The 17,614-nt window shown below is 42.6% G+C and overlaps 1 protein-coding gene across 1 annotated transcript in view; it reads left to right on the forward strand.

Moving 5' to 3' along the window:
• The first annotated feature begins 1,013 nt into the window (after positions 1 to 1,013).
• The window catches only part of LOC149287833 (rho-associated protein kinase 1-like), a 42,099-nt gene continuing 25,498 nt past the window's right edge, over positions 1,014 to 17,614 (forward strand). The window contains exon 1 of the mRNA XM_089492383.1: positions 1,014 to 1,106. Coding sequence (XP_089348509.1) covers positions 1,014 to 1,106 — 93 coding nt within the window. The remainder of the gene's footprint in view (positions 1,107 to 17,614) is intronic.

A 17,614-nucleotide genomic window follows, 5' to 3' on the forward strand; every position in this document is an offset into this window, starting at 1 on the left:
TCAGCTCTCTCTCACTCACTACTATTACCAGCCCTTCAGCTCTCTCTCTCACTCACTACTATTACCAGCCCTTCAGCTCGCTCTCACTCACTACTATTACCAGCCCTTCAGCTCTCTCTCTCACTCACTACTATTACCAGCCCTTCAGCTCGCTCTCTCACTACTATTACCAGCCCTTCAGCTCTCTCTCTCTCACCATTACCAGCTCTCTCTCACTGTTACCGGGTGCTGGTTCCCTCTAGCGTCCGCTTCACTAGTTTAGCAACCCGAGCAGACTGGCGGCGCTGGAGAGACGGCGCTCATTTTGAAGCGCAGGTCTGTTCTCCCCACCGTGTGGTTTGAGGCGGTCCGCGGGTACTCTCTGTGGGCTCGGCGCCTGCGCAGCCTCCCCTCCTCCCAACCGCCCGTATGTGTTTGAACAGGAAGGCGGACATGTTTGTGGAGGACTATTGAATCAGGCGGAGCTGCTATCATCCTGTGGGCATTTAGTGGGGAAGTCGTCACTGTGCGGCCTCAGGCGGGGGAGTCAAACCAGGACGGTGCGGCTTCAATTATACCGGGCTTCAGGGGATGTATCACCGGGCCGGGCACTGAGGCGAGGATCGCATACCGGAGAGAGAAGGAGGGTGCAGAATACCGGGTCGCCTCGCCGGAGCTGTCACAGAGTCCGGCACCGGATCACGCGGGCTCTGCTTGGTTGTCACCGGCCGTTTTCCGACCTGTAGCACCAAGCAAGGGAGGCCCAGGCCTGTGTTTATGTGTCCGGAGGCCCGTGGGGAGGATGCCGGTTCCCGTCACACCGCAAAGTCCGGCCCTGAAGCGGGGGTGAGGGGCGCAGGGATCTCCGCGTCAGAGGAGAGGGGGCAGCTCCCCCCACCAGAGACTCGCACGTATTTCTGTGCATAGAGCCGGATACGTGCACACACCGGCCCAGCGACAGCGCTGCTTTCCCCCCCTGCCTGAAAGCGGAGCACTGTATCCACTGCACGGGGCCGGTCATTTTAAACGTCATCATGTCTACCGGGGAGAGCTTCGAGTCCCGGTTCGAGAAAATCGACGTCATGCTGCGGAACCCCAGGTCAGAGGTGAACACAGACTGCCTGCTGGTGAGTGTCCACTATGTACACTAACGGCGGTGCCTGCCCCACAGTGTATACGTGTACGGCCCGTAGGCTCCCTCTGCCATCGAAGGGAGAGTTTGCAGCAGAGCTGTGTCTTAAACTTCACTAATCACTAGCAAGAGTGGCTGCGCTAATGCTGCATTATTCAGCTATACATTATACAGGGTCTGCCAAGCTCATCCTGCACTGGGTTTGGCCCTTCATAATGTAAGTCAGCTCTCCTGTCACTCCCTTCAGTAAGTAAAGTTATGTGTATAGCCCAAGGGCTAGAGAGCCGCACAGCTAGTAACGAGACGTGTCGGGGTGACAGGTACATGGTGATGGGTGAGCGGTAATGTAACCAGTTACTTGATTCTGTCCTGGCGGATTTATACTGGTCACTCGTATCCTCGGTGCCTGGGATTGGCTTTTTGAACTGGTGGCTAATAACCTGGGCTGTACAGATAGGGACGTCCGAAACATTTCACAGCTCGTCAGGGTTATGGTGGCTGCCTGGACAGGTCCTGTCCTGGGAGAAAGACCTCGACGGGGGGCTGTTGGACCTGCTCTTCCATATGCAGTGGTTAAAGAGTAAGATATATACAACAAAGTAAAAAAATAAAATAAAACTAAACCAGTTGGAGTTTATTTGCCCCTAAAGTATCCGGGATGAGCTCGGCCTTTCTATAGGAGGCTCTTCAAGGCTGGGGTTTCCCAGTGGATTAGAAATTTAGCTCAGTGTCCCAACGTTTCCAGAATAAACCCCCAGTTGTGAATTCTTGTGGCTCGCTTCTATTTGATGTCACATGACCTTTTCTTGATATTCTCTACTCTACACATTATTCCAAAGTCTACTTTGGAGTCGCGAGGATCGTTCGTTTGTAAGATCGGTGGTAGCGCTTGTCTTAATTCCGGCTTTACTTGTCGGAAGTGGCTGTGCTTTTGATAGTGTAATAGAATGCATAGTAGGTACATGTGTCTAGCTCCTGGACATCTGCAGAATTTCCGCTCAGTGACGTTTATTTGTATAGCGCCAGCAGATTCCGTAGCGCTGCTGCTACAACAAGAAGTAGTGAGAATCGCTTAAAACGACATGACTCACTTTAACGCATATTGGTGCACTCGGATTTGCACAAGAACAAAAAAGTTTCACTCTGTTCAAACATAAAGGTGGCTGTGAGTATTTGTACAGTGTGTGAACATGTCTCAGCCCTGATATACTTGGTGGAATAGTTACAGAGCGTCTCCTCCTGCAGACTGCCGCATGTCTCAGAGCTTTTTCTTCGGCCGTACTGATGCTTTTGTTGGGCAGGTGCTAAGCTTAGGGACTGGTGATAAGTGAGGGAGGGCCCAATATAGGGACACCTAAACATATGGGAAACACTTCCCCCAGGTGCCAAGTTTATGTATCTACTACTAAAGAGCAGTATGCTGATATTGTAACATGCTGCCTTCCTTCAGTTGCTGGCAATAATGTTGTTGAAGGTCGGGGCATGTTTGATATAGGAAGGTGTGTAGTACTGAAATACTCCAAGCTGTTCTCCCTGCAATGCTTAGCGTGTAGCATTTGTTTAGAATGGATAATTCTTTGTTTTTCCTCCCACAGACTTCTAACACAATGGGCCGAACGTATAAAGAGCCGTTCTGGTGCAACGTGCTAAAGGTGGCGACATCGGCTGGAGCATGCTGAGCGCGCCGCTCTTACCAGTTTGCATCAGAATGACTCAATATAAGCGGCCCGGGTTCTTCCGTGAATATTTGTGGGATTACGCAATGCTTTCATACGTGTGTACGCACACACGCACACACACACACACACACACACACACAACATGCTGAGCTTCTTTCTGTTACTAGAGGAAGGGGGCAGATGGATTGTGTCCCAAAATGTCTCCAGCGGATGGATCCTTGGCTTGGTAGTGGTGGTCTTCATTGGAACTACATTTTAGGGCATCTCTAACTTGTACTTGTCCAGGGTGACTAATCCAGTGATTAACACTTGTGCTCAAAGGTGCCTATTAAAGAGTAAACGTGTAACTAAACCCTAACCCTTCCAGACTTTAAAGGGGATCTATCGTGAAATAAAAAATGTCTGATTTCTGATTTTGTTTTAGTAGACTTTCTGTTGGCCTGCTTTACCCTGTAATATTTCGGTTCTGATTCTTTCTGGCAATGCAAATGAAGTCCTGCTTATGCTAATGAAGTCCCTTTTCCCCCCACACACCTTAATTAACTCCGGTGCTTTGTTTGTTTCAAGGCTGCAGGATCATTTGTTGTCTAGTAGACTGAGCCAAGGCGTAACGTGTAAAAAGCACTCTACAGCTGTTACAAACTGCTTAAAGAAATATAGTGATTTCTCTGTAACGGGGATCTCAGAAGATCACAGAACGACAGTGATTGTATTACGCTGTGGCATAGGGTGCAGTGTAATTTTATATAAATATGTTGTGAATGGCGTCACAAAAATAGTGAAATTCAACAATATAGCATTTCTGATGTTGGGCTAGTACTGTCCGGAGTCCGGCTAGGAAAGACAGCGCTCCGGACGCGTGGATAACTCTTCCTGCTCTTCTGCTCCAAGTCACCCCCTTGGCAAATTCACGCCATGTACCGGAAAAAATGGTGGGGGTCATCACAGGGATAGTAGGGGGTGCTTTATAATGGGACAACATTACTCACTAGAAAATGCGATATAACTTGGAATGCCTCAATATACTGGATCGGCTGTTATTGTTTTATATAGCGCCATCATATTCCATAGCGTTTCCTAGTTCTGCAAACCTCATTGTTATGTTTGCTTGGCACGTCACTTGACACGCTGAAGCCTTGGTGGGAGAGTCACATTCCCATGGTCATTATTTTAGAAACAAATGATGAGTGTTAAGATTCAGTGGATGGGGTGTGTTAAGATATTGCTAAGTAACTAAAAAATATTTTCCTTGTATCGCTGATTTTTTTACTAACGTCGGATACAAGATTGACTTTGCTCCAGAAATACTGGCTGCTCTGGGCAAGATTTTTTTAGTATGTTTTCTTTTTCAACCTTCCTTGCAAATTTCTAGTCGGGTGACTACTTAAAATGACAATTCATACATAGACCCAATTCATGTTAGCAATAGAAAAAAAATGTTGTTGTGCTTTGTATCAAAACATCAAATTAAGGTTTTGGATCAAAATAACATTCTAGATTGAGCGGGACCCCCCCAAGTCCAAACTCTTATATGATGTGTTGCTTGTTATGTCCGGTTTAGCCATTGTACGACGCTGCTGCTATTACGGCGCTATATGAATCCAATTCAATAAGTAGTATATATTCTGACGTTGGCAAATGTCTGAGTATGAGGTTCTTAGAGTTGGATTGAAGACCTCCAGAGACAGGCAGGATATCAAATAACCGGTCCGCATTCTCCATACATCTGTCGCCCATAGATTACATTCCTAAGAGCTCTACAATAACCCATACACCCCTAGAAATGGCATAGCTTTGTGTGCGAATCACTTCAACCTGGGGGTTTCTGTAACAGCTCATTCTGATGGGACCTTCTGGTTAATGGAGTTGTATGAGAGCTACTGCAAAAACGTTTAAAAACAGAAATTAGGGGTTAGTGTGTTTACACTTTTGAATTGATCAATTGGATAGTAGACGGATTCCTATGGCCGCTTGTTCACCCACTTGTGTGGTTTTAATACATGTTGTATGTCAGCGGAGGGATCCCTGGCGGCTTCACGTGAGTAGCTGCTCCAGGTCTCTGAGTATGTGGTCACGTAGGCACCAGGGAGACTCACAGGGGTATGGGGATGGTTATTGGGATGGGTTGGGGGTACAACTGCTAACGGGGCTACGATAATGCAATGGTTATAATTTATAACAGGAACGAGATCCTGTTACACATATACTTATCTGGCGGAACCATTACTTTCAGTTAAATCATATATTTTATTACAGAATCTTATACAGGGCATTTTAAATGTTCGTGCCCGATGGGAGTGCTTTACTGGGCTAAAAGAGAGCAGATCTTTTACTCGGCTAATAAGGCGCCCTGCGTAGGGTTAATTAGTGCAGGCAATTTCCATGCTGCTGATAACCATGACAACATTAAGTGTCTTTGCATGCCTCGCTCAAAATAGCCTCCTTCTCATTCCATTTGCTCGCTATATGGCGAGGATCCCATATTTAACAATTTGATAATCATGAGTACAAGTCTGTTTTCCATTGTGTGGCTGTTTTTATCATGCATTCAGCCGGGATGCTTGGGTTTACTTCTATCGGGAGTCTGGCCAAGAAACCATAATCCTATATGGACCCATTAGTTAATATGCTGATCTAAAACCATATTCCTCCTAAATCCCAACGTTTTAATGTTTATACGCATCAAGCACATCTTGCTAAATCAAGAAGAATTCTCACAAGCAATCCTATCTGCGTAGGATTGTTCACCATCAGCGGTGAAGTCAAAGATCATTTAATTTTATAGTCTCTAATCTGGTACAGTTAAAGAACCATCACGTCTACAGAAAAAATTAGAGCTTTAATAATAATTAAGAAGAAAAAGAATAAGGCACCCAACTCGTTTAATGCACACCACCACCTTATTATGGGCCCCAGAAGTCAACATAAAGCTGTGGAGAACACGTACACAACAACGAGGTTTACACAGTGTTTGTAACCCTTTCTGAAACATGTACTCCTGCGTCCAGCGCTCTGAATGCATGCCGTTGTAGGCTGCTTCCTTGTTTGTGATGTGTAACGAGCAGAAAAAACATTTACCAAAGGTGTGGAGCCGTTGATAAATGTCTTGCTTCCGGTGCTCCTTCATGAATCGTTGGGCAAGCCGTACTTTAGAAGACATCTGAACGTGAAAGCAGCCTGAAGGCAGTTCTTTGCTCAGCCTCGCATTCTAATAAGCTGTACTTTTTTTCTTTTTTCTCTCTCGTATCTGTCCGATTAGGGAAGGTTTTGTTAAACAACATCCTTGTTGACGTATGGGAGGGATATGTAGAAACCTGCAATCTGAACGAGAGCAGACGTCACAGGATGTGGGTATAATCTCTGCCACAGCGAGGTGAGCACTTAATGCTTCTCCTCGCTTGGCCAGGACATTCTTACCAGGTCGTGGTTATTGGCACAAATGTAATTTGTGCATCTTTGTAATGTTAAGAATTAAGAAATATTCATTTATAAAAAAGTCACTTAAGTCCCCGCAAGTATGCTTCAATGAATTTGCTCAGAGGTTCTTGGCAAACTCCACAAGGGCCATACCACCTTAAAGTGAGCTTTCCCAAATTCTGTGTTCTACAGTTCTGTACGCTTATATATTATATGTATGTTATATCCTCATTCATTTCTCTCTATTAAGTAGCTGATTGGTAGCCTTTTTAACAGTCTGTTAAGGAGAAGGGCGAGAAGTTCAGAACAGTAAATTGATTTGATAATGCTGGCTCTGCCACGTGGGACCACCGAACCTTTCACGGGGTTAACATTTATACTCAATATGGACAAATGGCACAAGCTGTTTGTAGTTTCAATGAATGAAGAGCCATGGCAGCCACGCTTCCTCTTCAAAGGAGACTCTGCAGAATGAAGGACTTTTGTGACTAGATTGACCATTAGAAACATTGGTATTGTAACTGTTTGCTTCATTCATAATTTAGCTGGGAACATTTAATTGTCAAGTGACAAAAAGCACTAGGGGCTAGACTTGCATTGGGGTCATAAAGGGCTAGTTTGTTGAACTCGCCACTTCTACTTCCAGCAAAGAAAATAGAATTGGCTTTATTTACAGAAGTCATTTCAGTGGTGCTGGGAGCTGCAATTTATTTTCTTTAATTTTTTTTTTTGAGGGGGGGTTACATGGACAACTGGAATCGAGAAATACACTAGAAACTCTCACTGAACTCTCTCTCAAAGCATACATAGGGAGAAGCCCTCTGAGTTAATTAACATGTTTCTACTCCACTGACTCAGGAACACCAAAGCATGAAAATCACAATGACCGCAGGGATTTCCGCACCTGAACACGTGTACACGCTAAGAGATATAAACTCAAAGCACTGAAGAGGCTGTGCACAGCTCTGTGCCATGGGATGCTGCTGTTAGCCGCACATATACTCCCGGAAAACAATTTGTCATCAAAGTGTGACTTCGCAGCCAATATGTTACTTTCTGCTCAAAAGAACCCCCCCCCCCCATTGTTTCAATTTACCAGCATTTAATATTGTTTATGGTTCAGCAGCATGCGGTGTATTTATTATTTTATTATATTATTCAGTTTAGCTTTCCATAAGCTTTTGGCAGGATCTTCGTCATGAGAAATTCCAAGGACACAGTCCCAAGGTCAGCTCCATAGTCCCCGCACCTTGTTTTGCTGTCCACGCACCTCCATGTGACATCCCCTTATCGATTGCTTGTATTAAAGGGGCGCTGCAGTCAGGGCAGGCACTTTAATATATGTGATAGCTGACTGACCCCTTTTAACACTTTGCCAAACACATCTCCTGCTTACTAGCGCACGCACAAGACGCTCATCGCCATCCAGCTCCAGCGCTAGCTCATGCAACAGTTCCAGGGCTCCTGTCTATACCCCCCCGGGCTCCCATTGATTCCAGTGGGGTAAAAGATCAAAACATGGAGGAGCTGATCCCAAACCTACATTTTATTCTTTACTACTTTTAGTTAAAGAATACTTATTAAAGTAATTACACTATACTTTTAGTATACCATTTTTGAATGGAAGATGGCACCCCCTGTGTTCCACAGACCAGCTCATAATGTAGTGCTTATTAAGTTGAAATAATCAATTGGCTAAGATGCTACTAAAAAAAACTTGCTATATTTACCAAAAAGGGGTTTTAAATGCCTAAAGGGATTTAACCAAGTACAGGAGGGAAGCTTTTTCAAAGGAGGAGAAATGTTGGAACAAGAGGTCATAATCTAAAACTGGAGGGTCAGAGGTTTAGATATGTTTTACTTGACCAAGAGAGCACTGGATAAACTGAGCCGCCTCCCATCAGAAGTGGTAGAGGCTACAACAGAGAGAAAAAAAAACAAGAATAAAGCTATCCTGAATCTAAGACAGGACCAAGGACATCATGGTTTCAGCGTTAAGAACATGCGACTGGTGATGTTGGCATGATTGTATTTTTGGCAAAGCTTTTTAATTTACTCTAAAGCTTTTGATTTGTATATTGTTATTTAGATAGCAAATACACATCTGCACGCCCTACTTACTGGCTTATAGACTCTCTAAGAAAAATAAGCTCGCTAGATCTTTGACTAATAAGGCTGTTAACCCCAGATTTATGCCGCTTCTTAGTGATGTCCAAATCGGTGTAAAGGTTGCCAAGTAATAAGGTATAACTCTTAACATATGAAGTTTTCACAACAACTTCCCTCTCAGGGAGCTAAAGCAATGAGGAGGGCGACTGCTTCTGTTCCTTAGAGGCTCGTTTCATTTGCCTTCGATTCACTTCGATACACTTACGGAAAGCATGGTTTCAATTCAGAGAGCGGTCACTTTTTTCCTAAATGGTTTCATATATTTACTCCTCGTTTGTTAAGATGTCCGGAGAGTGCTTTTGTTCAGAGCCCTTTCTTGTTTTCATGGTACCGCCATCATGGCAAGATAACAATTAGAAGTTCTGGCTCTCTTCATACACTTGTATATAATTATTGGCACTTACCGGCTCCTTGAAGATGGTTGAAAACTACAAGGTGAGCTCCCACGTGTGTTCACTTGTATGAACATGTGCGCCACTTTATTCTTCCATGAGCTTCCCATTAGAGAACCGGACTGGTAAGAATTTCAGTTTCAAACATAACTTTAGAAAGTTCTGAGGAAGCTTCAGGAGAATGCGATGTCATCCCAATCCCAACTCTCCAACTTCAGTGCTTTAAAACCATTGATGAGTCTCCTGATATTAATGCTTTCTAAAACACCATGCTCCTGTGTATTAGTTTTGTAAATGTATAAGCAATCTGTATCATATGGGCTGAAATGTATTTGATAGCTATATCCTCCTTAAATGGTGGTGGTCTGATTTTAGGTGCATAGAGCCATCCTGGAGACCCCCCCCCCATTGTTTATTATTAATAATATTATATGCATTTGCCCCTTGCTGGATGCAGTGCTTGTGATATACTCTCTCCCAGTCAGCTCTAGCATGTAAGCATGTGTTCCTATCACTGATTGGCTGCTTCAAGCAGCAAATCGGTGACAAGAATGGTCAGACAGTAGAGGAGCAGGGTAGCTACCGCAGCAGAGCTGCAACTTCAGGGTCACGTTAGTTTTTATTTAGTTTTAGAAGAGAAGGTGGAGGTATCAGAGATATTAAACTGCCCCTTTATTTTAGTCTTCAGGTTTTCGTTAAGCACCCATGTGAGTGATGAAAAACGCAGCTCTGACTTGGTATTCTGTTTTGATAAAAGCACATAGTTTGCGCAGAAAGCCGGCAGTCGCGTAGTCCATCGAGTAAAGCTCTCCTCTGAGAATGTGTGTGAAATAATGCAGAGTCATTGAGTGTACTTTGCAGTATTACAGGTTTGCTCACAGATGAGATAATTTGAGAATAGGCAAATAATGTATGATTTAGGTATTAAGACGCCAGATTACGCATCCTTGTAGTGATTTGCTGGCCCATGTTCGTCTACTCCCAAATATGCCTTTGAAGTGGATGTGATCATAAGAGTTGATCAGAGCTGCACCATGCTCTGCCCTGCATCCTCTTAGGTTTGTTTGGTAATGTGTTACATTAAGCGCTGTTAAGTCCAATAATTATTTTTGTTTCATTATTTAGTAGTTGGTAGCAGATACGTTTCCCCTTTGAATGCCAAGTTAAATATAAAAAGAATGTATTCTGGAAGCCAGGACTTCCACAGCTTTATAATGTCACTACTGTCCTTCCTTCTGCCTTAGAAGGGGTTAAGCCATTGTCATCGGTCTCTCTTCCACCGTTTGGTTCACTTTTACATTAAAATCCAAAGTCACGGTGGGACAGGAGACCAGGTACTGCTGGTAATTCCAACTCCATGGGCAGGAATTTCCTCTAGTGAAGATACAGTAAATTGCAAAATAATCACTTTTAATATAATGTTGTACCCCATACTCTTATTTGGCTGGGAAATACATTTTATTGCTGCTTTGTGATACGGGCAGTACATGTGAGTAGGAGATATTTCGTTTCTAAATATGTCACATTCGCCAAAGGGAAGCAAAACATGATACATTGTGCTTTTATGGCTGTAGCCTGTTAATATTTGTTAGTTTATTGTGTTTCGGATGGTAACTTGTGTATATCTCCGTAGTGTGCTTATAAAAGTTGCAGTATGATACAGTTTCCCATATTGTATGATATGACAAGGGACATCTCTCTATTGATATAGCGGAGGGCGGGCTGTCTAATTGCTATCAGCAACAGCCAGCATCGATAGCTTCTCCCTGAAAAAATAGTGTACCTGCACTTAAACTGAGCATTCATTACATTATAAGGGATTTAAATGCCTGAGCAATAGGTCAAATATTCCCTGCCTACAGTTTCCATTTGGACATAGCATAACATGTTGAAGGTCACCGATTCCCTCCCATGCCCCTTACACTTACTGTGATCAGGAAAGTTGGTCTGAGCCTTTATCACTAATCTCTATGTGGCTGGTAGGCATGGCGATCTGTGAGAATAGGTGGAAATGGCAAAGGGTGTGAAAAAAATGCATATTTTTACTAGCAAAAACTTGGAAGTTCCTACAAGAAGTGGTGAACATAGACTTTCTTTAAGGCACACACCAGCCATCTTGTGCACTTCAGTGGAAAGTATAACCGAGATTTCCCTTTACGTTTTATGTGTTGCCCCCTCCGTTAGCATTTGCCTCCCCAACCCCCCTCCGGCTGCAATTTTCCACTCAGTAAACGCACGATATACTTCTGCCAGTCGGCTACGGTGCTGTCTTCGCAAATGTTGTGGGGGTTTAACGAGACCTCATGTGAAAAAAGTGCCCCCATTGTTTTCAGGCAGCCAATCAGTAGCGAGAATTGTTGAACCTTGGAGGAATTACATTTAGTGATGAAGCCTTCTGGGACACAAATCGCATGTTGTATAACTAGATTTTGATCCTGGTTCTGGAGGTACATACAAGGTAGTGGTTGTAGAAATCCGGTGTTATTCTGCAGGCCTCTGTTTCCCAATGGAAGAATGGGCTCGTTGGGGAAAGAGATTATGTCTACTGCTGCTACTGTCGATCCCTCTATAACTGTATTGTCTGCAGAATGATACACATTTTAAGGCGTTGATGTACTTGCATTTCCTTTTAGTTTTTTTTTAAATGTAGGCATCGTCAAACATTAACTTTTTGGACTTCCCCGAAGGGAAGTATTCTACATGGTTGGTTGTGTTATGTTTCATCGCCGTAACTGGTTTGTGTAGCAATAACACAATATGTGCTTATAGTTTTGGATAATTACCACCCTGTCTTCTCAGGCCTCCTCTTAAATTATACTTATAAAACTTTATAAAACTTAGACAGGCCTGGGTGGAAGGTCAGATACTACTTCTTTTGGTTCTACTTCTTTATCCAGTACTGTACAGTATTCATTGCGTATGCCAGCCAGCCAGATTTAGATCTGTTGTATTAAGTGATTTGCATCCTAGGGCGCTCCAAGAAGAATGTCCAAGAGCCTCGGTCATTTTGTGAATACATTACAAACATGGTTGTTAGGGATGCATGGCCGCTCTGCAAGCAAGGCGGTTGGTAGCGGCGCATAGATATATTCCACACCAATAACGCATATACTCTTAACATGTAACTTTTTATTTTTCTTATTTTATGTAAATTTTGCATAATCGCACAGCTAACGTTTAAGCACGGCTGGTCACGTTGGTTTCAGGGTGTGGGAAAATACTCCAGTGCAGCAGCCGGATCCGAGGCTCAAAGTAAAAAGTCTTCAATAAGGGAATTTAGTAAAACTGAAAATGCTTTTTAGCACATACTTATAACTAGAAAACAAAGCAAGTCCAACTAATAAGGACGATGTCATGGGCTGCCCTTAAAAGAGGATCTGAAACTTCTTAAAGCTATGGAAACAAGCAACATTATATACAGTATTGCTTCAGACCGGGGAATTCTTCTAACCTACTTTTAGAGAAGACCTCTTCATAGCATGGAGATGGGAAGTTGTTACATTATCACAACACTTTAATATGCGTTATTAATTGGTGTGCTGGCTGCATGGCAGGGCTGAGTGTTGGAAGAGCGTGCTTGTGGTCGCAGATTCCCGTTACCTGACTGATGATGGCTGCTGGATTTACACAAAGAGGGGTATACAATATATATATATTATTTAATAAACCATATATTGCTTGTATTTTCACAAGTATTACTATTTTCCACCATGGCCCTTATTACTTGTTAAAAATGCTTTTTTGTTTGTGGTGCAAAAATACATTTCTATATTATAAATGGCCAAGTGAGTACAGACCCTCCTTACGTATTGTTTCTGTAAGTCAAATTGTTTAACCATTGTACAGCGCTGTGGATTATGATGGCGCTATATAAAACGATAATAAATATAGGTATTACATTTGATAGTATTACTAATGGGCACAATCCAAAATGTCTACCATCAAGCGCCAGCTGGAACAGCATTGTTTATTTTATACAGTGTAGGAGGCAGCCAAGTGGGTCCATAGAGTGCCATAATCAACAAGCAGCTGCCATTACTACAAATGTTGTTGTGAATGATGATCTTTTGAGGAGTTGTGTAAAATCGTGCTATGTGTCTATATACAAAGTTAGCACAATATAGGTGCATCTTATGTCTGTCTAATCAACCGCAGTCCTCGTCAGTTGACATCCCACATACCTATAATGTTGGTACAAAGCCACTTGTGTATTCTACGAAATACTAGCTAAAGTATCACTCTAGAAAGTAAACACAGTCAAACAATAATTGCATTGTCTTAATGGAGCTATGAGTGGAACCCTTCTGTACACAAATAGTTTGACTATTACATCACTGAAATCCAGCTACCAGACTGATTGCCCAACAGCTCTGCATGTAACATGTTGCTCACGTGTGCTTGTATGGCTCTCACCTCCAATCACTTGGTGCCGGTACTATCCCCATCCGTTCAACATCTGAAACCTGGCCCATGTTCAGAAAGAGCGGCTCCATTTACTTCTCTCCCTCTATTGTTTTCGTTCTCCTTCAGTCTTTTTAAGGCGACCGTGATTGATTGGAATCGCTTGTTAGGAAATTAAAAGCAAGGTTCAAAGTTAATATTTTCTGAAGTTCCTATTTATTGTTGTGTGTAGTGCTATTGTAGCGCCAGACTTTTGTAAAACAGCAGTAGCGAATAGGGGTGTGATACGGATTAATCTTAGGATCTCTTTTTAACAATAAACCAAGAGACCTTAATTTGAGATGCCTAAAGAATATTTTTGTGCGTAACAGAATGATACATCGGTGCCGAGCATATACTACAGTCAGTCCTAATATCTCTCGGCTCTCCTTTTGCAGAAGCCGCCATCGTCTCTGTACCCTGTGTTGTTCGGCTTGCGTCACCCTAATTGCATCTGCCTTAAGTCTTTGCCTTTGGTAATGAGGTTGGACAGGACACAAGAAATAGTTTGTTATTCATGGCTCCGTGATTGCCGTGATTTCTCTTCCTTTCTGCAGTAAGAGAGGAGGCCGAGAGGCCCTTTCAGAAAAAAAAAATAATATTCCTTTCTAGACCGGAGTGTCACACACTATTTTTCTCTTCTAGGAATGTCAGGAATTGCATAGATTTCTTTGGAAGGCTTCCCAGTCATTCCGGGTTATTAATGAATCAAACAGTCATAGGAGATTGTTTAAGTGGAATGCTGCTGAAGTCGAAAAACCGTAATTTATTCTTAGCTTTAAAATGAAAACTTTATGTGGAAAGACAGCAGGGTAAACATGTTTTGCGTGAAGAGAGAAGAACTGCCTTCGTCTTGGGGTCACGTTGACCAGTGAATACAGAAAACCCGTCAGTGTGAAGGACACAAAGCTCGTATTTAAAGGATACTCGGTAAAAGCGTGGCCCTTTCAAGCATTCGTTCTCAGGGTTACATAATGAATGGTGGCTGCGGCTACAGTTAAACATTGTCTTTTTCTAGCGTAGCTGCATAGCTCAAATATCTTTTGACATGTGGATGCCTGCTATGGAATTTCATAAACTGAGGGCCAGGTCTGTGACGGGAAGCACAGCAGGACCCACTTCAGCGTTCATGCTCGTCTGTAGGCATGTAACCAGGCCACGTTAAGGCAAAGGCCAAAAGCCTACAGCCTAGGGTGACTACATTTGTGGGGGAGGCATGAGAACTGTCATTCACTGCTGGCCAACGCCTTCTGTCACGGCCTAATCCGGAGCTGGAAACAAGATGGACTCGTACTGTGACTTGGTTGACTAATAACTCCATAAAAGCAAAGCGTGATCCTGCTAATAGCGCATTGTAGCAACGAGATTCTCCAGCCATCACATGCACTTCAATGCACACAATAGGCGAGAGGTCCCTTTAACCCCCCCACACACAGATACATGGTTATAAATAGATTCCCGATATACATTTGCTGCTTTGCCTGCACCCCATGCCGCTATTTGCGGTGCACAAGATGCACTGTAATATGCGGAGACCATAAGCCGTCCGTTTAATGCGCACAATTATTTCATAATTTAATAACTTCAGCACATTGGAATCTGCTGGCGCTTTCAAAATGTAATAGATTTAGCTCCCCCAAAAGTTGTACTTCAGCCACCTTACTGAGTATATCCTGGTTACTGATTTTGCAGTGCGTATTTGTAACGGGGGACATGTCTGTTCATTAAAAAAAAATTATATTTACAATAAAGATCCCTTTGCAGTCTGCGGTACAATAACAATGAATGGAAAAAGATGTACGTTTTTGTGATTCTTTAATTTATGCATTTTTTAAATAAAATAATTAAAAAGCAATGAATCTGTGACCTAGATGACATCTGCCTATGGAAATGTCGCAACTAAATACATATTTAGCGAAGTTACGAAAGACTGTATATTGCCATCACCTATTCTAACTTTCCTAGGGTAAAATGCCACTTTACGTTAAAATAAAGATCTCCAGATAGTTTCACTGACTGACAAACACACGGAAGTTGTAGGTAATTTAAATAAATGGATTAGTTAAACTACAAACTGAAGTTAACTGATTTGTTTCTGCAGAACTTTTACTTAGATGATAAAGGTGCATCCATCCATCCATCCATGCAGATGGTATTCATAGTAGCAGAGCGAGCCAAACCCAAGTAGAATTCATAACGAAGACGACATTGTACAAAATGTGGTTGTAAGAAATGGAATCTTGGGACCTATAATCTATATTTTACCGGAAGGTATGCTATGATTTAAGTAAAAAAACATTGCTGTGTTGTATACCTGTCACAGACACCCCAGCAACAGGAACCACCCCCACCTGCCCTCCGGCTCTCACCGTGATGTTAAGAGGGAGTGTGGACTTGAAAGGGTTAGCCGAAGAACCAACCCACACGCTCGCTATTTAAAAAGTACCAAGTGAGCCTTCGGTAACCCCCTGAACTGCTCAAACGCAGAAAAACTTACACAAGCGCAAAGTACATTAATCCGTGGGAATCTCCAGAGGCTACGTCCCCTTGTCCAAAATATAAAGGTTTTACTCTCTGCTTCCCGTTCTTATAAGGATAGTCTTTCTCTGGCACGGGGAGCGTGTAACCCGGGCACTCCTAGTGTGCATTAATAACTCTGGCCAGCTAGGTCACCTTTTTTTTATCTTTCTTATTTGTAACCCCCCTTCTGCCATATTTCATATCATTCTGGAGGGCACACTGTGAGCACGCAGAACATCTTCGTGTTATGATGGAAACCCAACCATATTTCTCAAATCATAAATCTGAATATACAATGTGCTGCTCTGTGACCCCAGTGCCAGGTCCCTTGTAGGAATTCGTAGCTCCCAAGGACAGGACATCTGGCATCCTCTGAAGATGCTGCCTCTGTGCTCTTCATGTTTCACTGATTTTATGATGGGGTCTGGCCAGGTTTCCAGATACCATTTATAGCAGGATCTGGCCTAAGAAAAGTTTCATTTTCTGGTATTCATGCAAGATGCCTTGTTAACCCTTAACATAAGCATTTTGCATGACAGTAACTCAAAAGGAATGTGTTTTCTATCTTTTCTTTGCCCTATACTGTAAAGTTTTGTTGAAGAGTTATGACACGCCTGTGGAAAGGTCATTTGAATTACTGGCCCATTTGTTTTTTTTCTTTTTGACTTGTTTGCAGCGTTTTCTCATGCAGAATAATCAGTCCGCGTTGTTTTGTTTCCTATGTCTAGTCTGCAGTGTAAAAATATCACAGGTTCTGAAACTTTACATTTATTTTTGTCCTAATGTTTGCTTTTTGTGACCTACCTACTTAATCTGATGTGCAGAGTGGCCCATGTAAACCAAAATTCCCCCTTTAATATTTGAACCCACACAAATTATACACCATTTATTTTAGAAGTGGGACCTTCTTTTATAATCGTACTTATACATAAAACATAATTACTAGTGATAAAAGATTTTAAAACAAAACTACACTAAAATTAGAAATTTTCCCTTTTGGGAACTCTCACACATTTTTGATCCCAGTGATGTCATGTCAATCCTTTTTTAATATTAGAAACTGTTATGTCTATTTCTCCTCCCCTTTGCTCTGAAGCCCTGCGTTGCTTATTGCAATATCTGTGATCAGCCAGCAGGGGGAGAACTGCGAGAGCCCAGTTGAAATCTTGTGATTATCAACTTCAAATGGAAGTTCTTTATAATATAAGCTCAAGAAAGCCCCCTTAAAGGAGAACTCGAACCATACTTTAGTATCATTTTGTTATTATCCTATGGTTGTAAGGATTGTATATGGAATATTTGCGTAAACAGTAACTATATAACTTCTGTTTCACGCGTGCAGTGCGGCAGCCTTCTGGAGATCGGAACAGGACATCAATTGCATAACAAAAATATAGCTGCATGTATACATAAATATTGGTGCCACAAATGGTGTCCTTATGCAAGCCACGTACTGTTGGAGTACTCAGGCTTCATGTACAGCATTTCCGATGTCGGTTCATGCTAGTACTACCCGTCGGTGTTCCTAGTCTTAGAAACGTAGAATTAGATGGTGTGTAAGGACCATTAGCTCATCTAATATGCCTGTTTTTTTATGCTGTAAAGACTGGATTAGCCTCTACAACTTTTGCTGGGAGGCTGTTCCACATACCTACCACTGCCTCTGTAAAGTCCAGTAAGGAAATGTGACCTGCAGCTGTAGGAAATAATTAATTTGCTGTGGGTTAATTCCACTGAGAAAACAAGAATTTAAGGGATGAACTTGAGGCATGCCAAACTTCATGTAAGTTTTCCTGATCTTCTTCAAGTAACCAAAACCTACTTTACCCCTAATGTTATGTACCCTACTGACAATATACGTATGTCATATACAAAATAGTGAGTTC

This window comes from Sceloporus occidentalis, unplaced genomic scaffold (genome assembly GCF_023333645.1).
Source record: "Sceloporus occidentalis isolate IW3139 unplaced genomic scaffold, rSceOcc1.0.p SCAF_56, whole genome shotgun sequence".
Classification (NCBI taxonomy): Eukaryota; Metazoa; Chordata; class Lepidosauria; order Squamata; family Phrynosomatidae; genus Sceloporus; species Sceloporus occidentalis.